Source organism: Stegastes partitus, unplaced genomic scaffold, assembly GCF_000690725.1.
Source record: "Stegastes partitus isolate 25-593 unplaced genomic scaffold, Stegastes_partitus-1.0.2 Scaffold679, whole genome shotgun sequence".
Classification (NCBI taxonomy): domain Eukaryota; kingdom Metazoa; phylum Chordata; class Actinopteri; family Pomacentridae; genus Stegastes; species Stegastes partitus.
The window spans coordinates 321,234-347,121 of NW_007578410.1; the positions used below are offsets into that span (position 1 = coordinate 321,234).

Genomic DNA, 25,888 nt, shown 5'->3' on the forward strand with positions numbered 1-25,888 from the left:
GTCACCTGTGTGCAAAAGTGGTGATCCAGGCTAAGAGGCTTCTCTCCTGCTCTCTGTGCTCACATAAACTGTATTGTAATACAACAAAATTAACAATACAGCTGATCTCATTTACTTATTTTTCTCTTTCTGTTGTCAAAATGTGCACGTAACAGTGCAACCTATTAGCACGACATTCTATCCATGCTACTGTTGTGCAACTTAACATCCTGATTTAAAACTGAAAAGAAAATTCCAGCTGCTGAGTAACTGCATGACAAGGAGAAAAAAAAGTTGCTTTCGCTGATCTATGCTTGTTCACATTGTCATAGATGACTTTTGGAGTTGCACGACTGTCCAAAATGAAAAGCTCTTTTTTTGTAGTTGTTTTTTCATGTTTGAGTTTTGCACTTTATTATACAAACAAGAGTAGTTAATGACTCATCATTAATCAGTTTATTATCATGAGTAATTTAGTCTTTATTATTATACATAGAGATACTGGAAGCCCTAATTCAAGTGCATGGCAACTGTTATGAAAAAAAAACAGCATATTATATGATAATAATGAGCAAGATAGGAGTTGAAAAGCAGTGGTTGTAAAATTGCCCTGAAATAGCCTGGGGTCACCAGAAGAGCAGGCAGGGAGGGCTGGGGGAGTGTCCTTAGGGTGCTGACATCAGAAATTGAGGTGGATCCAGAGTAGGAGCAAAATTAAAATTTGATATAGTGGAGTGAAATATGTTGTGTATCTTTTTATAAATAGTAAAATAATGTCATCTAGTTATCACTGTCACAGCTGAATGTAAGGAATCAGGATGGAGAACCCAAAAGCAGACAAGCAGGAAGGAACGGATCACAGGTTTTTATAACAGGAAGTAAAGGGGACAAAGGCAGGTGCAGATAACGGGAACAACAAGAGTAGCTGCAATAATCCTCCACATGAACAACACACCTCAGTTAAATGGACCCGGGCCTGGTACACACTGTGCCTCATGAGAGGATGATAAGGAAGTGGGAAGGAGAGGCGTGAGGGGGGAGGTGAAGTTTTGTAACTTTAAAAAACATTCAGTACCCATGATGCCTTGTGGTTCATTTTGTAACCTGCTTATTGCCACTACGAACTCCCATCGCCAAGCTTGACCCAAACATAGTCCTTCAGTACGTTTGGTCGGACTAGCTGCACCGGCCAGCGCTCAGCTGCCATGCCTGGAGCAAACCATTCCGCCTCCCGTTCGAGGGGGTGGTCGCATTGTGAAGGACTACAGGAAACGCAGAGGTAGGCGATGTAATGTCGATTTCTCTGCAATTTATCCTTTCAAAACACGCAACAACCGAATGTAGCCGCACAGTCACGGAGAAATCATCGTTTTGGGGACATTTGTCGAGCATCCCGACACCTAAACACGCCTCTGCTGCTCAATTCCGCGCCGATAGTTATGTGAACTGTTACATATGTGGCGTTCAGTGACAAGCGAGGCTGTAAAGTCGCGCACGTTTCCTCACATTATCATCCTTTCTACTGTTTTTTGGTGTCGTAAAGGTGGTGCCAGAGATAGTGGATGAGGGAAAAGGTGGGTTATAAAAGCCGCTGTGTGTCGGTTATATCAGAATTCTGTGGTCACATGGCTTTCAGCAGGGGAGAGAGCGTGGAGGGAAAGAAGAGGAGAGGGCACATGATGTTGTGAAGAGCAAGAGACGATGAAGAAGTTCCTCAGATGTGTACCTGCAAGACAGCTGCAAGTGCAAAACATCCGGCTTCAGCGATTGAAACGGCGGAGATGGGAGATGATAAATAATATACAGTCTGCGAGGAAACCAACTCGCTCAGAACAACACTATCTAGAACAGTATCAAAGGTGAAAGTCAAACACATGTGCCTGCCTCCTGGTGCACCGATTGGTTGCAAATGCATCAGTTTATGGTAGAAATGTCTGAATGTAGAGAAAAACAGAAGTCAAGCATCAGGTGACAGTTCAAACTACATTGGAATACATTGCATTATGGCTCTCAGACATTCTGTATTGCGTATAATCTAAACACTGAGAGGAACCCGTCCCTGACCTCTAAAATCTACACCTATGCTTGTAGTAAACACACATACAGCCTGTATTCAACTTTGTAAACCAAACACTTTCGTATACGATGTTAGGCTTTTGCACCACAGAGCAAAACTGAGAATAAAACAGTTCCCACTATGGCTGCACAGTTGATTAATTAGTCCTCTTCAGCCTGGAGGACACCAGCATCCACACATTTCTGATTCGATGTTCTCCACCTGCTCCATCTTTCTCTTTAAAAACCCCCAAAGGTATTGAATTAGTTTCAAGTCAGTCGACGTGTTTGGCGGGGTAGTATTTTTGCCCTTCTTTTGAAACTATTGTGCGATTTTGGCAGCGTGCTTTGGATCACTGTCATGCAGGAATATTCCTGTTCTGCAAAGCTTCTGCAGATGCTGAGTCATGTTTTCAGCCAGTAGTTCCACAGGCGTTCTATGGGTGTCATCTCTCCAACATCTTCTGCACTCGTGCAATCTCACATGATCACTTTCACACTTCCATGGCTTACTGTCAGGACTATGTATTCACTGTGGTAGAGTGGCCAGGTTCACCCCATCTGAGCTAAATTGATTTATCTTTCTCTCATCTGACCAAAGAACATAACAACTTAACATTAATTACGCCGTCGTCCACAGAAGTTGAAGTTATTAAGTGTCCCTCAAGTTCTGACTGGTGTTTGCAGGTCATTTCATAATCATTTTCATGCAGTTCACGAACTAGAAATCACAAGTGTACTCAGGTTTTCTGTCAGCGATCACAGGTGTATTCACTTTTGTTGCACTGAGTTTCTACTTTGGGGCCTGTATCTTCAATACTAAAGTATGTTTTTGATATTTCCTGAGAGGAAAAACTTGTCTTGTCATCTTAGAAACAGCCTAATTATTGAGAGGTGATACCATTTAGAATCTTTTGACATTTAACCGATTATGCACATGCACAATGGAAGCTCTGTGGTGCTGCACAGATGCCCTGGCCTACAAATCATATTCTCCAGATGTAATGAAACTTGTTGCTGGTTTGGTCGAGACCGCAGCAAAACTCTCATCATTAACTTTTATGTTTGTTTCAGTGGGAAAGAAATGCAAAAAATTACCATTCCAACTATAATTGTGACTCATATCACAATACTTGTCAAAACAATCAGATTGGGATTTTTTTTTGTTTCGGCATGCTGCTCTGCTGTAGTTCCCAGGCAGATGCACAGGATAAAATTGACAAATTTAGTCTCAGAGTGTCCTGCACACTGCAGATAAAGGACGCACACCCACATCAGTTCGTCCTTGGCGTTCGCATTTCAGATAAGTGAGGCAGCCAAACCAACGGTCAGAAAACACGCTCCAGTTCTTGTTTTTCAGTCCTCGCCGCGAAGATGTGCGTACTTTAAGCTCTTCTTTTTTTCTTTTTGGACGTTTGCTTTTCTTTTTTAAGCGGTTCAGCGGTTCCACGGCTTTTTGTTCTTAATCTTTCTTCCCTTCGTTTCTTTCTTTTTCTCTCCTCAGGGGTGTGTGTGTTTCCCTGCCAGAACCAGTGATGGCTGACCCACTGCCTCCCCACCAGACTGAAACTCTGCTAAAGAAGTTCCCGCAAGGAAGCCTCCCTAATGGGAAGGAGGCCACCAAAGACGGCCTGCATGCCAGAGGCCAGTGGGCCAGCAAGGCCGAGTTCCTCCTGGCCGTGGCTGGCCAGATCATCGGCCTCGGCAACGTCTGGAGGTTTCCTTACCTCTGCTACAAAAACGGAGGAGGTAAAAAGAAGAAGTTTGAAAGTTTGAAAAATGGTCTTCCTCTTTCCTCACATCCCTGTCGTCATCTGTGCTTATTTTTTTCCTCTTTATTTTTTTCCTCACATCTTTTTCACACGCTCAGAAACTAGAGGTGACATTTGCAGGATGCTCACGTGGAATGTTTGTGGTGATTTTATCTGTGAAAACAAGATACCTTCGCAAGGATGGACAGGTGAATAGCCCCCTTGTGTGTTTTGTGTTCAGGTGTGTTCTTCGTACCCTACCTGTTGTTCCTGGTGCTGTGCGGCATCCCCCTGTTCCTCCTGGAGACCTCGCTGGGACAGTACACCAGCCTGGGAGGGGTCAGCGCCTGGAGGAGCGTCTGCCCGTTATTCGGAGGTACTCGTGATAATTTAGTTATCAATTGAAATGACAAAAATGGCAAAAAATGGTCACAAATTTCCTGAGGCAAAGATAATGTATTCTAATCTTTAGTCTAAAAGTCAAGTTGACCAAAAAATGGGGAAGATTTGGGATTTGTGCTACGAAAACTACTGAATACATTGATTTTTTTCAGCTCCCCCTTTGTTGCCTGCGATTTATTTAAGTCAGAATGTGCTTTCCTGTTTGTACTATGGTGTTTATGTTGTCCTCTCATGGACATTTCATGTTCACCCAGTTCATGATAGCGTGTGCTGATATGTTGTCACTGCCCGCATGAATGTGGGCAGCAGTGACGAAATATCAGCAGAATATGAACTCTGTACGCATTTTAGCTGTCACCCTATCACTGGGGAGTGGCGATAATAACTAGCCTACTTTAATCCGTGGGTACACTATCAGGGAACGCTGTGAGCTAAGGCTTTGTTCAAGAACAACCAGAAGTCAAAGTGCTTTGAAGAGCTACAAACAGGTTGTTGTGCCACTTTCTCGTTTGTTACCGATATGACAAATATGGGTTTTCATTGTACAAATTACAACATGTAGCTACAACACAAGGTCAGGACAGAATGAACTGAAAACTTCCATCATAGGGACAGCACAGGAATGCCATTTTAACCTGGACAGAGGACCAAAATGACAAGAAAAAGAAGCGTTTCCAACACCTGATTCACATATGATAAGATATATCAGCACAACTAATATACAAAGAGACAACAGCAGTGTAATAAGGCATGTCATCTCTTCTATGTCTTTTTTTATCGTTGACATTCTCTCTTGGCTTCTTCCTGCTTATCTTTCGTTTGCCTTTTTGTCCTAATCTTCCTCCCTACTGGTGAAAGTCCTTCAAAGCATTCCTGTGGCCACATCAATGCAAAACCCATATAAACAGTGCAATCAAAAAATATGAATCTTAGCAAGTGAACTAAAGTAGGTCACGAGTGCAGAAGGTAGCACGCTCCCAGACTGCCAAGAAAAACACAATCGAAGTCAAGTGTTTTGTTTTCATGGTATCTAGCCGTCCAAACAAGGAGTCACGGTGAAGCGTTAGCACAGTTACACAAGTGACAGAACAGTACTCATGATCTTGGATAATCCAAACCTTTAAGGAATGGAAGCTGATTTAGACCATTAAATACTTGGATGGAAGGAATGCAGTAGAGTTTTAAGGGAAGTAAACCTGTGTTATAGGTTACAAAACAGTACAGCCCAATATCATTTATATGTAAAGTAATACAGAATTGTATCAGTGCAGAAGCAGAACAATCAAAAACAAATACTTGAGAAAGACTATTGCAAATACAGGCCTCCAAAGTAGTGCACCGCTGACGGGAAGCTGCTCCAGACTTGACACGAGGGTTATCGGCACAGATAATGTGAAGGACAGTTCATGACATCATCCTTGATGCCTTGAAAAAAAAGTATCTTGATTTGTTGTTTGGCACAAGACTGCAAGATGAAACCTTGATAAAGAGCAGAAGAAGCAGCCTGATTGATATAGTGAACGCATTCTTTGGTCAAATGAGCTCAGGATAGATTTGTTCTGCTCAGATGGGGTCTAGAATGTTTGGTATGAACCCCCACAGTGAATGCACAGTCCTGACAATGAAGCTGGGAGGTTGGGAGTGTGGTGATACGTGGTTGTGTGAGTGAAAGTGTTATTTGGAAGATGGCATTTATTGATGGAACCATGGGTATACCAGAATCCTGCCTGACAAGTTGACTCCCAGTCTGCAGAGACTTGGCAGAGGAGGAATATTGCTCATTGCCAAAACCACACAAGAAACAAAGGGGAAAGTCTGACCTTGCCAAGTGTGTCACCTGCCTTGAATCCAATAGAATGCCTTCGGGTTATTTTAAAGGCAAAGGTGGAGCAACCCATTCCTTCCAACTGAGAGCAGCCGACTAACATTGGTTTCTTAAGAAAGGTCAAACTTTTCTCCACAGATGTGTTCAACGCCGGTGTCCTCGTTGCGAAAGAGGCTTGACTCGGCCATTAACAATAAAGGTGGACGCAAAGTATTGAAAAGATTTGATTGTCAGGAATAAAAGAGGTGCGGACTTTTGTTGCATTGAGTTTGAATTTCCGCAAAAGAACAAACACCAAGTAATACAATGACTGTAAGGTGATAGGATCTTGAATAATTTTATGTTAATTGATATTGCACAAAGGTGTAGTCAGTCCTTTTGTATGCTATAGATTCCATCTGTTTAGTTTCCTCTGGATATCAGTCTGATCCAGAACAGGCAGTAGAAAGGACTTATCTGATCTGCTGTATTTATTAAAGGTGCAGCAGAATGACTAAATACTGTGGATTCAAACGTCATTGATCGATATGCATGTGACACCCACAGGGGATTCTGTAGATCTGAGTGAGTTGTGGTTATTTAATGAAGCAAAAACTCCAAATGAAAACTTTTTATTTCTCTAGCCTAACAATTGAAATCTTAAAAAACGACAAGGATGGATTTTTAAGGTGTCGCTTAGTTGATGATAACACCACAAGAAAAATGGTATCGCAGTGTGAGAACAGAGCTACACAACAACAATAGAGCTCCAGCCATTTAAAACTCAACCTGCCACACACACCTTCCTAAAAATACAAGACCCTACCGGTACCTAGAAAGCGGTGCTATTTACCTCCCTGATGTAACAGCCATGCTTCTGAGAAGAAGGTGAGAAGTTGCTCAAGAGGTTTCGAAGAGGTTATAGAGTCCAAACGCTCCAGTTAAACTCATTTTTGACTGATTCAAAGTACTTGTAAACCAGGCCTTGAAATTCTCAGCTGAGGCTGGTAGCATGCTCGCTGGACCACCTGCACGACACATTGTAAACAGAATATTTGTGTTTGTGGAGCTCCTTCTTTTATTTTTTTCCAGTGTGGCAACATGTGCTGCTCAGCCTCTTGATCCATGTGGCCTGCAGATGCGCACACATTTGCACACACGCACTATATTTAGTTGACAGCTCGTTGTGTGAAGGCCATGTGTTTAAGCGCAGGGACAAACTCTGCCTTTGCACCACGTAGAGTTTATGGACTGCTTCCCCAGGCACATTATTCAATCCGACACAGACAAAGACATGCTTCTGTAGGAATTCCTCCCTGGTTCGAACATTTACCATCATCAGATTAAGGCCTGAATTTCATTAGCGGACGCAACAAACAGCCATTTGTTTACTCAAACAGCTGACACTTTGTAACCCACTCAAGGCCTCATAGGACGATCATTCATTCCTGATGAAGATATACTTGATGTGGGCTGCAAGTCGAGTGTCTCAACAAGTGGAGGCTTTCATCTGAAACTCAATTGGAGTGGACCTGATAACAGAAATGTGTGCCTGCTTGTTTTGAAGCTTCTTTATCTTCCATATATTAGATAAAGATACCATCTGCTTGTGTAGCTCAACACACCCTGTTCCCGTCTGTGTTTCTGCAGGACTCGGCTACGCCAGCCAGGTGATGATCCTGCACGGTTGCGTGTACTACATCGTCATCCTGGCCTGGGCTCTCTTCTACCTGTCCTACAGCTTCCAGGCGGAGCTGCCGTGGTCGCACTGTAACAACACGTGGAACACCGGTCAGTAAAAGCAGAAAATGAAAAGCTGCTGTCAGCGTGAGGCTGCTGTGCAAAGAGCTAACTATTGTGTTTGTTCTCCTGCAGAGGCGTGTGTCCTGTTCAACCGACACAACCAGACCGGTAACGTGACCGGCCTGCCCGACAACGCCACCTCTCCCGTCATGGAGTTTTGGGAGTGAGTGTGTTATCCTCAGAGCATTGATCGAGATGTTGATCTTGGAATATCAGCAGGCATTAACAGCAGCGTGTGTGTGTGTGTGTTCTAGACGGGAAGTTCTCCGCCTGTCCAACAGTTTGGACGAGCTGGGTCCGATCAACTGGAAGCTGGCTCTGTGTCTGGCCGTCGTCTGGCTCGTCTGCTACTTCTGTGTCTGGAAGGGAGTCAAGTCCACCGGAAAGGTGAGCAGGAAACGCTGCGATGACGGCTTGGTTTCCCCGCTACGTGACGAGGAAGTTGCCGGTAACAACAAGGAGCAGCAACTAGAGCATTTAGCCACAGTTTCTAGAAAAGCAGGTCATGGGAACATTCTGCAACAAACTTCAGGTGTTAAATACATGAATGTTTTCATCCAGCCTCCTGCACCATCCTGTTCTACAGATTTTCTATTTCAGTGTTTGCACCTGGATGTTACCATCCACTATAATGATGCAAAGGAAACTTCTTTGATCCCTCCAGTAGAATATTTGTTGTACTTTTTAAAAAACATATTGCAGATATTTAAAGAGTGCACTATAAATTTGCTTGACAATTCTATGGAAGCTCTGCTCGTGCTCTATTCACACGCCGAAGTTGTGATTAGTGGACAACCCGCTCCACCACAGCTGCCATCAGGAAGTACGAAAGCAGGAAGTGTTGCCCAGCAGTTCCTAAAAACGTTCCCAGTGACGTTGTTTGAGTGGAAAAATAATTTGGAATCTAGAATGAAATAGTTTCACTCTGAGTTTCTTATTTTGAACTCATGATTGATGCAAGCAAACAGAATGTGACGCTTCCGCACCTTTAATGTATCAGATGAAATAAGGGGCCGACTTTCGCATTAATTCTGTGGCTCCACCGCCGTCCGTCAACAGGTTTTAATTCTCCCAACTTTCCAGGGTTCTCTTTTATAGTAGCACTGTTTGAGGACATCACCGTCACATCCTTCCTGTTTTTCTCCGAGCCGTCCTGACCACATCCCCGCTCGCTGTGTGTACATTCTAGGTGGTGTACCTGACAGCCACATTCCCATATGTCATGCTGTTTGTGCTGCTGGTGCGCGGTGCCACTCTGCCTGGAGCGATGCAGGGCATCGTCTACTACCTCAAACCCAACCACACCCGCCTGGCCGACCCACAGGTACAAAAACACAAACAGCGCACAATTTATATGTCTTTAGACGCCACGATATTTTCAAAAAAACGTCATGTTGGAGGAAATTCTTCTAGTCGTTCTTGCAGGTGGTATGGCTGCTCTTATAGGTAGGGCGCCACTCTGTCAGGTGAGGAGGTGAATTGTCTGCTCTACAGTACAGTAGGCAGGACTGTTTATGGTGGTGAGATTAAATTTGTGGACTTTTTGATCTGCAAAAGTCTGTTTTAAATGTCCAGGTGGGCCCTCATGCAGAGCACAAGTTCCATTATTTAGAGGACCAGTGTGATACAGACCAGAAATGAAGCGTTTATAGTCAACAAAAGGAACAATTTTACCACCAGAGGAAGCTGCTTTGTCGCTTCAGTCGTTACTATACCTTAATTTTATTTTTTTTAAGTTTGTGTGAATGAAAATACTGTAACCTCAGAACCCCCAAACCCACTGGTAGGCTTTAAAGGCTTGTTAATTTATAATTTTTGAAATAAAAAACAAAAAATTACAGCATTCACATAGCAAAAAACTGCAAAACAATAAAGAATCGTCACTCTTTGAACTAATTATATGTTAATGTAAGTTTCTTCAATTAAAAAAAGCAAATCTAAGCTAAAAATCGTGCTATTTCAAAAAAATAACTTTACATGTCTTATTTAAAAGTTTGCAAAAACCGCAAGCCGTTTGAAGTAATCAGTTTCTGTAGAAAACAAAAAAAAATACACTCCTCAGCAACTAAGAAGCCGTTACTGACTCAGCTGCAAACAACCGTCATGTGACAAAAGTTCAGGGACTTTTCAATGAACTGGAATGAACTGCAGGTTGTGTTTATAGAGAGCAGATCGGGGACAAGGGTGGAAACAAATTAAAAGTAGTGAAATATTTATCTGTTTTTTTCTAGTATTTGCAAAACTTATGGGCACTTTGTAAACATGTTGATTCCAGGTTTTTTTCCTATTTTTGTCAAACGAAATTCTCCGAAATCATTTTTTCATTATAGAGATTTACGGCATTATAACTGTGTCATGCTGCACATAAAACATTTTGAAGTTCTCTCTGCATCCAGCCTTGCTTGTGCTGTTTCCGTGGACTTTATATTGCAGTGAAGAAATGAGGACAGGAGCCAAAATACTGCTGAGAGTTCACAGGGTTCATAGCATGAAGGTATTTAAATTAAATACAGCGGGAACAATCACAAAAGAAGCACGGAAATATTACTCATTGAGGAAGGAATTGTTTGGGTCCAACTACCACTTCTGTTGCACTCTCTATACACTCAGTAGTGGCTTTTTTTCTTCCACTCTTCTTTGGAGTTATTTTACAGCATCAGCACTTTCACAGAGACATCCCCTAATCCAAAGAGTCTGGAAAAACACACATCTACCCAGGGTTTATCTTTTGTATCAGGTTATCTGTGAACTAAGTGAGTGTAGCGTGTATGACTTGCCTTTTAACCTAAAGAGCAGACAGATAAAGGATATCAGCTGGCTCCTGCTGCCTCTCATCTGTCCTTTCATTTTCTCCCTTCACTCTCTCCTCTCTCTCTCTCTCTCTCTCTAGGTATGGATGGATGCAGGGACCCAGATATTTTTCTCTTATGGAATCTGCTTGGGAAGTCTCACAGCCCTGGGCAGTTACAACAAATACAACAATGACTGCTACAAGTGAGACATTTTGTCACACACACAACCGCACAAAAAGCCGCCACACAGCGTCTCCTTCCACTCAGACAAACCATATTCACTGAAATGTAAGATGTGAGCTCCCTGCTGGTCAGATGGCTTCCAGAAGGAATGGCTGGAATGGACAGAGAAAACACAGTGATACAGCCACACCTTAAAGAAAAGCCCTCGCTGCCATGTTTCCCACACTCTACGACTCCCTCATGCACACTCACGGAGGAAGCCAAGCACTTGACTCTTGGCTCGTAACAGGGGCAGAGCTCCGCCGTACGAGAATCAAACCCTCGCTGGGTTCTGCGCAGTTTTCCTAACAACACTTTAATCCTAGGCGTACCACTCCTTTTCGTGTTAAAATGTATTTCCAAATTCAAGTTGCCCTGCGCCTAATGAATGCCATTGTGTGTTTCCAGGGACTCCTTCCTGCTGTGCCTTCTGAACAGCGCCACCAGTTTCCTGGCAGGATTCGCCATCTTCTCGGTGCTGGGCTTCATGGCTGAGGAGCAGGGCGTGGACATAGGCGCCGTGGCCCAATCAGGTGAAACAGGGTGTTTACATGGAGGGAGGGTTTCCACTGCAGGAAGTTGTGCCACACCTTTGTGCATGGACCGCTGTGTAGAACCTCTTTAAGAGCCTTTTCAGGGGAGAAATTGCGACTCCTGACGAATTGCTATATGGTTTAACTCCTCTTTGAGTCCTCGCCATCAACAATGTAAAACTCGCCATGCATGCAGACATAACAAATAACAACACAGCAGCCGACAGGTTCCCACCATTGTTCTATTATGTACCTGCTTATAGAAGTAGAGTTGCGTCCAGTCACGCTTGGGATAGACGTCATGGTCAAGCTGTTGCAGAACTATTAGAAACAAAAATGAAAGATTGAAAGAGCTGATTAATGGGTGTAAGCCTCGTGTCTGCTCCGAGTTCCTGCAATGGAAAGAAGTGAGGAGATGGTGTTTTTAAAAAATGGGTTCAGATTCAGCAGCAAAGTTTCTCCGAGCTGTCGCACTCTGGCTAATTTTTTATTTAGATTATTTTTTTTTGATTCTATCGTTTTTTCTTCATTTTATCAGTGAAACAGAAAAATCTCGTCACACAAAACAGTCCTCCCAGATATAGATATTATAGTCCCATTAGAAGCTAATGCTAACACAATTAAAAGCCAGCGCTTTGAAGCACAAAATTTGGGAACTCAAACTATTTCGCAGCCGTCTTTACAGTTCAGTCAACAAAACCTAAACTGAGAGCACCACTGTTGGACGTTTAACCTGTTTAAAAGGTTTATTTTAAGCTCGTCCTGTGTACAGTGGTGCTCTACAATGCCCCCTAGAGGCTAAATCTGTATTCATCCTCCACTGAAAATAGTCCCCAACAAATCCACTATTTAGCCAGTTCACAAAACGTTTGTTAAAAACCACCATGCGCAGCTGTTTCAGGAAGTTACTGAGCTTTTTTTTTAAACAGGAAATTATATATTTGTGACCTGTATTTAAAGATTTACATGAAGAGTTCATGTTCTGCTTCAGCCAGCATTGAGAATACATGTTGTTTTATCTTTATCGTCAGAACTTTCTGGATGAGTTTTACTTTAACCATTTTACCTAAAGTAATAACAAAAGACCTCAACTTATCTGTTGGAAATTAGGGTGTTCTTTCATTTTTATACATATTTAGTCAAGTAACATGTTGGTTTATTATGTAATATCGTTTATAATATGAGAAGAATGTGAAACATACCTCATATACACTATGAGTAACTTGTACTTTCTGTTGTTGTGTTTTCCTTCTGTCCTCTCAGGGCCCGGCCTGGCCTTCATCGCCTACCCGAGAGCCGTAGCCATGATGCCTGTTCCCCAACTCTGGGCCGTCTGCTTCTTCCTCATGATCATCATGCTGGGCCTGGACACACAGGTACAGTCACACCACGTTTGATAAGCTGCATTTAATGCCGCTGATGTACTGATTTATCAGTGAGCACACATGCTGACCTCCCCCCTCTGTCACACAGTTTGTGAGCCTGGAGGCCCTGATGACGTCGGTGGCCGACCTGTACCCTCACGTGATCAGACGAGGCCACCGCAGGGAGCTGCTGCTGCTGGCGGTCTGCATCGTGTGCTTCCTGGTTGGGCTGGTCATGGTCACGCCGGTAAGTCTCGCTCAGGTTGTGTACGTTCTCCTCCGGGCTGTTTATTGATATAGAGTAATGGAGTGTTTTCTCCTGTGTTGGTCTGCAGGGTGGCCTCTATGTGTTCCAGATCTATGACCACTTCTCCTGCAGTGGAGCCAGTCTGCTGCTTCTCTCCATCTTCCAGTCTCTGGCCATCGGCTGGGTCTACGGTACGAAACCTTTCCTTCTCTAATTTGCTTTCTTTTTCTTGTTTCTCCTCCTGTTTCTTTCCATCTCTGTCCTCTGTTTACTTTTTCATGTCTTTTTACTCTCTCCTTTATTTTCCAATCTTTCACTCCTATCTTCTTCTTGCATTTTCTGTCCTTGTTTTTTCCCCTTTTTTCTTTCCCTTTCTCTTCAGTACTTTTCTCAGTTTTCTTTCACTTTTTCCTCCACTCCTCCCTTTCTTCTGTCCTCGTCACTTTTCTTTTCCTATTTCCTTATTCATCTTTGCTCTTTGTCCTTTTCTGTATATCTATATTTCCCTCCATTCTTTCTTTCTTTTTCCCTTTCCTTGTCTCCTCTCTTCTTGTTCTTTTCCTTTCTCCTTTTCATAATATTCCTCTTTTCCCTCCTGTTTCTCAACTTTTCTACACTTCTTTTCCTCTCCCACTTCATTTCCTATCCTCCTTTCCTCTTTTCCTTTTCTTTGTCACCTCACTTCATTTCCTCCTCTTTTCTTTTTTTTTCTTTCTTTAATCTAGGATTAATTTAATGGAAAAAGTTCCTAGCAGCCTATTTCTCTCTGTCTGAGTTTAATTAAAGTCTGTTGGAGCTCAGACAATAGGATTTCACTTTCTGCCAAATCAGAAAATGCCAAAACAATCTTGAGCTGATGGTTGTCATTTCATATGGAAAATCTACATAAAACTTTTTTTTTTTTTTTTATCACTAATGAATGTAATTCCTGAAATCTGATGAACACACACACAGTCGAGCTGTCCACTTCCTCCCCTCCTCCTGCATTCCACTTGGACTCAGTAGACAGTATATTAACATGGCTGCAGCTACCCACTGTTGTAAGGAGACTGGCTCCTAGCCAGGCCCCTGTCTGTCTCCTCTGGGCCCTAAATCAGCCCCCGGGCCCCGTCGCCTCTCAGTCTCAGTCTGGCGGCCCCAGGGAGCCCCTATCCCAGCCAGACATGGGGCTCCAAAGCATTTCCAAAAACACTGTTTGTTTAAGTGCGAGATGAGTGGAATGTGTCACGTAGATACATCGGGACAATGCGATCGGGATTTAGACGGCTAACTTTATATCTGGTGAAGAATTAGGAGCCGGAAAAGTTGTGACACGTCAAAAAGAGTCGTGCCACTGCAGGAGATGACGAACAGGCTGGATGTGTCGGCAGAGAATGTGTGCGTGTGGGTGCATACGAATACCGGCAAAGTCTGTTTTTATGACTCTCCCAGCAGTAGGTGAGTGCAGCAGTCGAGCTGCGCAGAGGGGTTTTTAAGTGGACTGGGTAACACGGCGGTCAGGACTCCACTGCACCTTTTCCCCCTTTTTTTTTTTTATGGCTGTGGGAATTTACAGTTTTTTAAGCACTCTGACAGCCACTAACCCTCTTCTGCTGCTGGAGGAAGAATTCTAGAAACTCAGGGAAGATGATCTACGCAAAGAGGGACGCTTAAAGTCACCAAAAAACACACGAGACATAAAAAATAATGTTGATCACCTTGTGTTTGTGTCACAAAGTTTCCTCGTTCCTTTGGAGAGATTAATTCTACAGCCTTTTGCAGCAATGGCAAGGTTATAGTTATCTAATATTAATAACAACCTTCAGAATTGCAAGCTGTTTCTGAATCAAATCTGGCTCTGCCACCTTTTCAGCCATGCCTATCTTATAAACACAACTACTCCCCTCACTGTTGCTGCAAAACAGAAACATGTTTTCTTCCTCTTGTTTCCCTGTCAGGGTCTTGTGCATTTTTCTTGTGTTTTCCGCTGTCGTGGGAGAAAAAAAAAAGTTTTCTAACCAAAATTTTGGCCACCGCCACCAAACCATGATGTCAAACTGAACCGCAACCAAAGCTCACGGTGCTCTTGTTTTGGCCACAGGAGCCGACCGCTTCTGCGCCAACATCAGGGACATGACTGGCTACAACCCCACGCCTGCCTTCAAGCTGTGCTGGAAATACTTGACCCCGGCCGTGTGCACTGTGAGTAGCCTCTCCCCGCTGACCCGCTTTCGCACTCTTCAGTGTCGGCATGCTGTGAAATAGAATGCAATTAAACGCAGTGTTGGGATTTCATTCAAACTCCACCTTCGGCCTGTCAGCTCATCCACAGTGACTATAAAAAGTCCCACTTGGAAGTTTTCCTTTTTTTTAGTACTTTTCAGAATTGAATCATGGTCAATTTAATTAGACTTTTTTTTTGTCAGACTCTGCCAGGCCAAAATGGAAACAGATTTTTCTAAAGTGATGTAAAAAAAAATAATTAAAACTATAAAATGCAAAGTGAGTGATTGCACAAGTATTTACCCTATGGGAAGTTTCTCATCTAATTCAACAAATGTGCTGCCAGTTGTTGCTACAAGTCACACAATGAGTGAAACTGGAGACCATCGGAGTGCAGTGAAAGTGACTGAAGTGTATAAATACACCTCTATCTGGAAGGTCCAGTCATAAATTAGTACTTCTGGCTATACCATTACTACACCATTGAGAAGATAAGAACACTCCAAGCCTTTAAAAGGTTATTGAAAAGCATAGGAAACCTCCTCCATCAGAACACAGTTAAAATCCATCATTAATAAGTGGAACAAGTGTAAATATGCCTCCAGCAGGTTGTAGTTAAAAACTGAGTAGCCATGCAAGAAAGAGGCTAGTGAGGGAGGCCACCAAGACACCTCCTTTGAAGGACTTACAAGCTTCAGTAGTTGAGATGGAAGAGAAAGTGTACTTTATGGTAGTGTGGCGAAGAAAAAGCCACTGTTGGGGGAAAAAGCAAATCTTGACAAGAGTTAGCCAACAGGTACGTAGTAGACTCTGAAGTCTAATGGAAGAAGGTTCTTTGGTGTGACACTGCACATCTTCATCCCATCATCCCTACCATGAAGCACGGTGGTGGCAGCATCATTGTCAAGTATCAGCATACAGCCAAAGCTACACAGAAACAGCTTAAGGACAGGTCAGAGCCCAGACCTCAAGCCAAATGAGAATTTATGGCTGGACTTGAAAAGGGTTATTAACTCACCATTCCCATCGAACCTGAGCATGACTGAGCTTGAGCAGTTTTGCAAAGAAGAATGGGGGGAAAACTCCAGATGTGCAAGGCTGATGGAGACACATTCACACAGGATTAATGCAGCAATCGCAGCCAAACATGCACCTGCTCAATGGTGAAAGTTACGCAATGACTTATTTTATATTTGTAATTAATTAGCATTACTTTGTAGACATCTGTTTTCACTTTGCCACAACAGGATGTTTTTGTAATTTCTCATGAAAAAACAAATCCAAACAAATTGCACATGATTTGATATTGAAAAGCAATGAAAAGAGAAAAAGGGGTGGATGCTTTTTATAAGCACTGAACCTCAGCCGACAAGCAGTCCACTGATGTGTCTGGATTTCCGTCATACCAATTAGTATTTCTTGTATCTCGACGGCAAAAATCAGCTGGATGCTTGTGTTTTTTAATATCAACTGCGGCAGGAAAAGCAACCCTCAGCTCCTCTGGCAGGGTTCTAAATGCACTCCAGTGTCAAAAAAGACGTAATCTGCAAGCTGATCTCAGCTGAGGGAGGTTTTACGTGTTTACTGTGGGGAGTTCGAGGTGTTTTGGCAGAGCCAGGCTGTTTGCCAGTCTCATATTATGAGAGTATTAGCAGCCTTCTAATCTACCTCTTACCAGCAAGGAAGTGAATAACCAGCTATTCATCCACAGAAAGCTATTTAAGTAGCTGCCTCAGAGGTGTTCAATCCAAGCTGCAATTAAACTGTGTTTGTCATTTTTGGCATCAAATGTTGACGTTTAGCGAGTAGCCCTGCGGTGTAAACCTGATCTACTTCTGTGTAATGGCATGATAAATAGTTTCTCCAATGTGTGGTCCTTTTTTCTTTTCTCCTTAAGGCCACCTTTGTTTTTTCCCTGGTGCGTTGGTCTCCGCTAAACCTGGGGAAAGGACTGGTCGCTCCAGCTTGGGCCACCGTCCTGGGTTGGCTACTTACCCTCTCATCCGTCTCCCTGCTTCCCATCTGGGCCATCTACGCCCTGATCACCACCCCAGGAACCCTGCCACAGGTAGGACCAGCACATTTACGTTTGTCTGAGGAAGCTGAAATGTACACAACAAAAGATGAATTCAGAGTGTTTAGGAGCGTTATACAGTAAACTAACTGTGACTTTTTCACCTCGCAGCGCTTCCATCGTCTGTGCAGCCCCACCAAACCCTCATCCCTGGCCTTCCACCCCTTCTCCCCCAACGGCTCGGCGCTCACCTACAGCCCCACACTGCCGCTCACCGAGAAACCAAAGGAGCCGATCACAGATCTCATGCAGGACCAGAAGACCTGAAAACAATGAACAACAATCGAACATTGCTGATGCTGCTCAGCCAATCGGGTGCGCCGAACGGGAGAGTTAACGCAGCTGGATCCCAATGGAGGGACCGGATGCTCGAGAGACTTCATAAACAGACTAAATGTGTTCGGACTTGGCTGACGGGGCCTGTTTTACATCAGAGGATTGTCAAATGTGTTTGAATCTGGAGGGCACCACCACTGTAAGCTCAGCATCCTGGAACCCACTGCACGCAGGTGTACATTTAAAGCTCGGGTAGGCAGTATTGTTTATTTTTTTTAGCATCATTGGATAGAACTCTATATAAGCTTTAAGCATATCGTAATTCATTTGGTTTGAGAGGAAGCTAGACTTCTGCGCCGCCTCTTGGTTGAAAAATCAAGCCAATGATGGGAGATTTTAGCCAATCACAGGGCTTTTCACCCACAGTAGGTGAGACAGTACAGAGTTGGCAGCAAGAGGAGGAGGTGGTGGCGCATTGGGTTAGATGGAGAATTCTTGGGTGAAGCTACAAATGAAGGTTGTATATTTTTAAATTCTGGCTATTTGGGAGTTTTGTTATTTTGTTTTTTTTATCCAAGATTTTTGCCTACCCCAGTTTTAATGGGACATTCAGGTGATCAACCATGTGACCAGATTTCTACATTCAGATTGTTGTTTTGAAGATAATGTGCAGAAAACGTACGTTTACGATCGACCAAGTACGTCCGCCAGCTCGTGTGATAGAACGTCATGGACATCTGGCAGCACCTGTGTGGAGTGAAGGCAGCCTGGGTTGGTTCTGGTTCGCCGTCAAGAGGCCTCTGTAGAAGATCCGACCCTGAATTGGGACACTGTTTGCGTAACGTTTAAGAGCAGCTCCACACCCTGTTCCCGGCCACCACAGTTGGTTTTTGTATAACAGCACACACTCCTGGATCTTAAGTGTTTTATTTCCTTTCTTAGCATCTCTCTAGCGTCTTTTTTTTAATTTTCAGTTACTGTACTTGAGGACCATGTAACCCCTATAGCCTTTCAACACACACGATGCAACTGAATAGAAACGCAGATGTCCCTTCTTTTTTTTTTTTTTGCCAGCATCACACAGTTATCATTACTTTTTATACTCTCTATGAGAGCTTGAGAGATCACCGCTTGTGTTAACATGTCTGCTTCGATTTTGACTCTCCAATGAATGTTTATTGATTTCTTTGGGTGAAGGTATCATTTGAAATGACTCCATGAGTCAGACATGTGTTCTCATTGATTTATTAGGATTTATTTTTTTTTGTATGTGCTTCACCCTCTCATGGAGTTTAAATGGTTCATAACACGCCTTAGACCAAGTTGAGCTAGTGCAGGAGTTGCATTGGCTGCTGTTTACTGCCGATATTCAAAGTGCTAACTTGATTATATTAGCACTTTGTTGCTAACAAAATAACTGACATGTGCAGTAATCCGTTTTTCATCCCTTACACATATTTGTTGTTTAAAAAAGTGAGCAGCAAAGTTTGCAAAAAATTTTTAGAAGTTGCTGTGCACGTGAGAAAGTGCAATTTTTTTTAAATTTTATTTTATTTTTTACGAAAGGCATTATTAGCACATATTTGCACTGTAAACAAAAGTCATTTATCAAGCTGGGAAACATGCAATCATAGCATCTGAATAAGCACGCAGCATGACAGTGTGGCTGCTGCTTTTGGAGAAAGAAGAATCCACAATAGTTTATATTCCAAATGTTTAAGTTAAAATGTTTTTTTTTTTTAGTGACTCCACCACTCCATAGTGATTGTTTTTGCAGAGGGCTTTAACTGTAACATTTTGAATGGTAACATGCAGTAGACATGAATGATCTCTATGCAATGTACGGATGTTTTTAGAAGAAGGTACATGTGCAAATGGGAGAAATCACGAAGAAACACGGTCTCATGTTTGTTTTCTTTTTTTTTTTTACTAACCCCTGACGACATGCATGTATCTGTCTGGACGAGGCTGGTGTGTCATCATCACTTCTAAGCCCTTTAACAAAAACAAGTTAAATTCATAAAGTCGTTAGACGAGAGCTGGAAGGCGTGCAATGTCAGATAAGAACATGCTTTAATAATTTACTTTACATCCTGCTTTCTTGCCTTTTTTTTTTTATTTCATCGTCATGACGTCTATTTTTCAGCGTCTCAGTGGGGTTTTTGGTTGCAATGTGAAATCACCATCAACTCACTGTACTGTAAGTCTGGGACAGAATGTACTCTTCACTGGGATTGCTTGTGTAAAAAAAACCTCCAGAAGCATTTCTCGAGCGAGTGTTCGATAACGTTCAATGATGAATCAGTTCCGTATGCAAACTTGAAACTGCTGTCATTCAGACCTGGATCAGTGTTTTTGATTGAAATCCTTTCAAAAAAAAATCGTTCCTCTTGAGATTAATTTAACAAGAGGCAGCTCCAGAAATGCGAAAAAAGCCCATCTGGTGTCTTTTAAAAGGCTTTCATTTACTTCAGACTGATCCAAGTGTGTTGTCATCTCTGTTTACAGGTGTGCCTCTTTATTTTAAAATGGGCTTTTTTGTATGTGCACCATTGTTTTCTTTTCTAAAATGAATATATCTATATATATCTGTACGTTGTGGAGTTTCTGCTGATTGTGTTTGTTTCAAGTTGAGTGAGGAGCTGTGTGTGTGTGTGTGTGCAGGTGTGTCAACAGAACTGCGTTTACCTGTCACCCAGGAGACGTCGCTCTCTCCCTCGGCGCCATGGTAACAGATGCTGGGAACACACCTGGTTTCCACGGCGAGAGACGAAGGGGGGTGGGGGGGAAAAAAGGGACACTTGGTCAGCTGTTTAGCCGAGAACAAGCGCTCTGATTGCCGTTTTCTCTTCGCCCTGATGGGAATTGCTGGTTTAACATCCATGAAGGGATGGAAAGGAGGAGGCGAGATGGAAGGAGGATGGAGAGGGAGGGGAGAGAGGCGAGCAGAAGCAGCGCCGGGGGGAATTCTGACACCACCACTTAGACAGAGCCTGCCGGTTATGTAAAAGGCTCGGCTTTGTCAATTAACCGTATTGGATTCCCTTCCCCTCCCAGCCGCCGTAGGAAGTGGGCCGGTCCCCCCCTGCTCACACGTGGCTCGGCACGCGGGGGGTTCACACACACAACTTGTTTTGGTGACGCGCGATACTGTATGCAGCCCGCTTTGCACGTGTGATCCGGGTTACTGTGTAAATGTGTGTGTGTGGATACGACGGGGGCGGTTTATGTCCATATGGTTGCTTTGGCATACATCTCGCTTTCAGATGATAGGGATTAAAAACGATCCAATGGGCTGAGTGTGTGAGATTCAAAGCGGAGAGAGGAAGGAGGGGAGGGAGAGGAGGACGTTGTAGCGGGGGGGATGCGAGCCAAACGCTGTATCTGTGTGTTGTTTCAGTATAGCTTTGAAAGATGCTGTGGAAAGTTCATTAGTGCTCCGGCTCGGTGCCATTAGTTTGCAGCTGCAGCACTTTTCATCACATGTATTAGCAGTTCTTTTTCAAAATATGTGGCAGGAAAACCACAGTTTCTCAGGGTCCATGTTGCCGTCACACCGCCCTGATCAAACATCCTTTTTCACACGCAGCTCTCGCTGGCTCTGTCTTTGCTGGTGTCTCTTTTTTTTGTGCTCCTGGAGATACACTTGACAGTTTGGTGTAAAGGAGAAGCAGTCAGAGGGGGGTTGAGATGAGACTTGAGGACAGGAAGGGAAAAAAGAGACGGGCAGTGGGGGTGGGAGATGGGTTGCGTAACAGCTGGGTGATTTGGACGTGAAGTTCAGCTCGACACCGGATCCAGGGTGCAGTGGTGGCCGTGTTGAGGCAGCAGGGCCGTAGGTAGCACTTCAGAGGTCATGAGGTGAAGCTGGGCCCCCCCGCTCTGTGCAACCCCACCCCAGTTTATCTCGTTTGGACACAGCTCGTATCATCGGCGTGGGTGATACCACGGCGGGCTCTGACAGGGGTGCCGAGGCTTTACGGCGGCAGCACACCGTGTTCCCGTTTTTGGCTTCCGCCGCCCGCCCACATGCGCTCTCACGCCCACTCCCTTTTCGCTGCATCCGCGCTTGCCCACACCGCTCCAAAAGGCTTTGGATTAGCGCGCCGCTTTTCGCAGACACGGTCTCTCGCCGTTTGACGCCACAAACTTGAAATGCAATATCCGCTCTCAAGTTCGGCGAGGCTGGGGAGGTTGGTGTGCGCATCCACAAGAGAGAGGCCTTCTTCTTGGCATGCAGACAGAAACCCCCCTCCGTGATGTGCAGAGGTAATAGCTGTTAGGTGACTCAGCACATGAGCTTGGAACTTTTAAGAGTTTTTTTTTTCGAAAAAAGCTCCTGTTGGCTGCCCTCTGAGAGCTTGTGTTTGTGCATGAGAGAGACACGGTGACTTCAGCTCCAGTGAGCTACGCATGGCTAAATCCCTCTCAGCACACAAATATGACATCCCATTGGCACCGGCACACTCACTTCCCTAAAGCTACAATAAATAATCAAGACAGCTCGCAGGGCAAACACAGTCACACACCTGCAGAGTTCTTTTTTTTTCTTGACTTTTCAAACCCGAGTGAGGCCATACAGCACCCAGTGTGTGCACAGATCTCCTCCTCCTCCTCCTGCTCTAACACACCATTAAATGTCTCGCATGGGAACGGTGAACTCCCAGAGTTCTTATTCGGGAATGGCCATAAATTATCTATCCCCCCCTTTAGTTTGCTAGAAACTCTCCAGTCAAATCGTGTTGGACTTCAATTATTAAAGGAGTTAAAGTGGCCAAAGTGTAAAAATAACAGGCTGGTGTTTAATGGAGACACTTTTTAAAACACTGTTGGTCCTGTGTGGCTGTTGGTGATGTTTTACGTAACCTACAAGTGATACCTTGGATTTAATGAAAACATCAGAAGGGATGTTATTCCGAAGCAGAAGTGACCTGAAAGTCATCATTTACATTCAGTCTGCCTCAAGATGATTCAGGAGGATGGAAACAATAACAGCCTCCTCTTTCCTTTGCTGAGGCAAAAGGGAAATACTCCAGTGAGAGCGTTGTTCAGGTTTCTCTCCTCTCCTCTGCTCTCCTCCAGCACTTGACTTTACTCTGATTTGAGGAAGAGAGGGAGAGGGGAGAGACAGAGAGAAGAGGGGGGGTGGAGGAGTGGTGATTGAGCGCAAAGGGGGCAGGACTTTTTCTCTCCGGGTCCTATTAAGAGCAAACTTTGTGTTTTTGTTCTCCAAGTTCAGCTCAGTGCTCTCCAGCCTGCACACACTCCCTCTCTGCTGCGCTTTTTTTTTCTTCTTTCCCATTTTCCTTCCTCAATGGTTTTGTTTGCTTGCCTGTTGGTTACTACTGACTGTTTTTGCATGGGGGATCTGGACACCGAGAGGATGCGCTTTTTGGAGGAACAAAAAGTTGTCTCTTCTGCCGCTCCGGGTTTGTTTTAGTGGATACATAGATGTTTTTCGGGTTGGAATGAACAATGGTGCGGCTCCTTGGTGCTCTGGCCGGGGGCATGCTCTGGTTTCGGCTACTGTTGCTGTGCGTCGTGGAGTTGGAGCTGGGTACCGGGCTTTCTACTTTCCAGGGTTTCTATCTTCCACCTGCGAGCGGGTCGCTTCTCGCACCTGCCCGGAGGACAGACGGGGTGGTGCGGACCATTGACCGGATTTACCACGGAGGAGGGAAGGTTGGGTACCTGGTGTACCTGGATGGGAGCCGGTTTCAGCTGGACATGGAGCGGGATGAGTCGGTGCTGTCGCATCACTTCAGCCCCCAGTACGTGCTCGCTATGATGGGTCAGAGCCCTGCGCCTGTGCAGCGGGAGTGCGTGTACCGCGGGACAGTGAACTCCAACTCGGAGTCTCTGGCCGTGTTCAACCTGTGCGGAGGAGGGCTGGAGGGCTTCTTCGCGGTGAACCAGTCGCGCTACACCATCACACCTATCATCAGGGCGAAGGGACACGAGCACGACGTGCGCGCCCTGCAGGACAAGGACGCGGAGAGCGCGCTCCACGTGTTCACGCGCGAAAGTTTCAGCTTCGAGGCCATGAGCGAGGGGCGCGAGAGCTGCGGGACGCGCGACAGGCGCAGAGGACGCAGAGACGCGGCGGGGAAGCGGCGGCACAGAGGTCGCGGGAAGGGGAGACGGGAGCGACAGGGGCTCAGCAGGGAGGGCGCGGATGAGCATGGCCGGGACTGGTGGAGCCGGTTCGCCAAAGCAGCCGCTCCGGAGCCTGGCGCGCGGCGCAAGAGGTCGGTCTCACGCGCCAGGCACGTGGAGCTGCTCCTGGTGGCTGATGACACTATGATCAAGAAATACGGCAAAGACTTGAACCACTACTTGCTCACACTGGCCTCCATCGCCTCCAAGCTGTACGGGCACGCCAGCATTGAGAACCCGATCCGGCTGTCGGTGGTGAAAGTGACCACGGTCGGTGAGAAGGAGAAGGGGCTGGAGGTGTCCAAGAACGCGGCAGCGACGCTCAAGAGCTTCTGCAAGTGGCAGAACCAGCAGAACCCGCTGGACGATGACCACCAGCACCACCACGATGCCGCCATCCTCTTCACCAGGCAGGTAAACAGACTTCCTGCTTTACGCGTCTCCACCTGTGCGCGCACTGAGGCGCCGGCTTCGCCTGTCTTCCCACGCAGGGGACGAGAGGCGGCTTAGCGCCCCGGTGTGATGCCAAAAGCAGCGGAGTGACGCCACAGTTTGTTTAGATTTTGTGGGTGCAGCTGCTTGACTGTGACTAAAAACTTGACATCGTGCGACTTGGGTGGCTCTCTGCGCAAAACCACGTGTATTTTAAATATTTAACATCAGTATCGTTGCGCGTTATTTCCCTTTGAGCCGGTTATTTCTGCTAAATGTGACCCAAGTCAAACTGCTCAAGCTGCTTCCCACATGTCTCACCCCTCCAGTGTTTCCTTTTCTCCTCTTCGTGTTTGTCTCACATCTTCTTTTTGCTGAATCTTGCGTGCGTAATGCAGCGCAGCGTCGCTGAAACAGCCATAAAAACTGTATTTCCTGCGCCTGGTGTTTTTCTAGGCAGGCACTTCTGTCTCCAGCCTCCCTCCTCCCAGTCCCCTGACAGTCCAAATGCCTTGTGTGATCAGAGGCGCGTGCCTGTGGCCGTGCACGCACATTCTTCCCATTGTAGGAGGTTCAAAATCAGCTGCTGGGTGCATTGCAGAAATATCCCCCAAACTCCCCTTAAACAACATTTAATTTGATAGTCATCCCAGTCTTGCACTTCCACCCCCCTTCTCTCCATCTCCCTCTCATCACTCCAGTGTGCACATTTTTTCCCAGTTACTTTTCCAGTGTCTGTCAGCTGGGGCTGGGAGCTGTCAGAAAAACAAACACATCCACCCTGTGAGAAGCTGTACGTTTACTGAGACCACACTCGTCTATCCCTTCTTTCACCATCCCTTTCTCTCCCCTCCTTCTTCCCTAACTGCCTGGTCCAAAGCCGCAGGGCAGCAGCAGCAGATCTGCGTGCATTTTTCACCTCTCCGGGTGTGGCTTTATGGTGGTTAGCTCCACTTGACGTGTCAGATAGCTTTACCTTGGATTGCGGTGGGTTCAAGTCATGCAAGGTCTTGTCATGGCTGGGGGTTAAAAGAAAAAAAAAATGCACACACGCACCAGTGGTATTACCAAGGATCCCCTGCACTTGTGCATAGTTGGCACCGTCATGCATTGGCAGGGCAGGAGGTAGCGCATACCTGAGGTCAGCACGCTGGCAAAGTGGCACAGTTTGTGTGTGCCAACCAGCTCGTGGCTCCTCGGTAACCCTTGTGCCGCTACACCTGCAGCAGGCGTGACTGAGAGATCCCAGGCGGGAGGAAGTGGCATCCTCGGGTGGTTGGGTTTGGCAGGGGGAGCAGGGTCAGGCGGGTATGGAAACAGTAATCCAGATAGGAAGGTGGCCTCAGGGAGCTTTTATGACACACAGCAGGCAGCCAACTGTGATTCCTCACTGTTGCAGTGGGACTTTGATCTTATTAACATACCGATCCAGTCTGAACACCTTTCCACTGGCCTGTCAACCCTTTTATTCTCCAACAGTCCAGAGTGCCACTAAAAGTGTCGCACAGTTTGAGACTGAAGTGATGCAGCCTGTGGTGAAAATCTCACCAGAGAACAAGCGTGTTTTATAAATAGCCAATTTTCACCTTAACAACATCCGTCAGCACGTTTTGTGTCTCACCTGTCGCAGCGCCTGCATTATTCATCACCCTGCCGCTGGACCTTCTTTCACACTCGTCTCACCTTCACTGCTGAACCTGCAGGTCAAACTGTAGATTTAACCTGTCACCGGAGGGTATAATCATCTGCCATGGCCCCTGTAACACAGTACAGCCCTCTGGGAAACACGACAAGGT

At 45.2% G+C, this 25,888-nt stretch overlaps 1 protein-coding gene and 1 pseudogene across 1 annotated transcript; both read left to right on the plus strand.

The window, feature by feature from the left end:
• Nucleotides 1-1,185: 1,185 nt before the first annotated feature.
• LOC103363667 (sodium- and chloride-dependent GABA transporter 2-like) lies at nt 1,186-20,047 on the plus strand. Its single transcript, XM_008290516.1, has 15 exons — nt 1,186-1,258; nt 3,539-3,783; nt 4,027-4,161; nt 7,642-7,782; nt 7,867-7,957; nt 8,049-8,181; nt 8,984-9,118; nt 10,685-10,788; nt 11,217-11,341; nt 12,605-12,717; nt 12,815-12,952; nt 13,041-13,143; nt 15,033-15,133; nt 17,052-17,222; nt 17,340-20,047. The coding sequence occupies exons 2-15, from the start codon at nt 3,570-3,572 to the stop codon at nt 17,493-17,495; spliced, it is 1,860 nt and encodes a 619-aa protein (XP_008288738.1). The 5' UTR covers nt 1,186-1,258; nt 3,539-3,569; the 3' UTR covers nt 17,496-20,047.
• Nucleotides 20,048-22,979: 2,932 nt separating this feature from the next.
• Nucleotides 22,980-24,778, plus strand: LOC103363668 (A disintegrin and metalloproteinase with thrombospondin motifs 5 pseudogene; annotated as a pseudogene).
• Nucleotides 24,779-25,888: the final 1,110 nt, after the last annotated feature.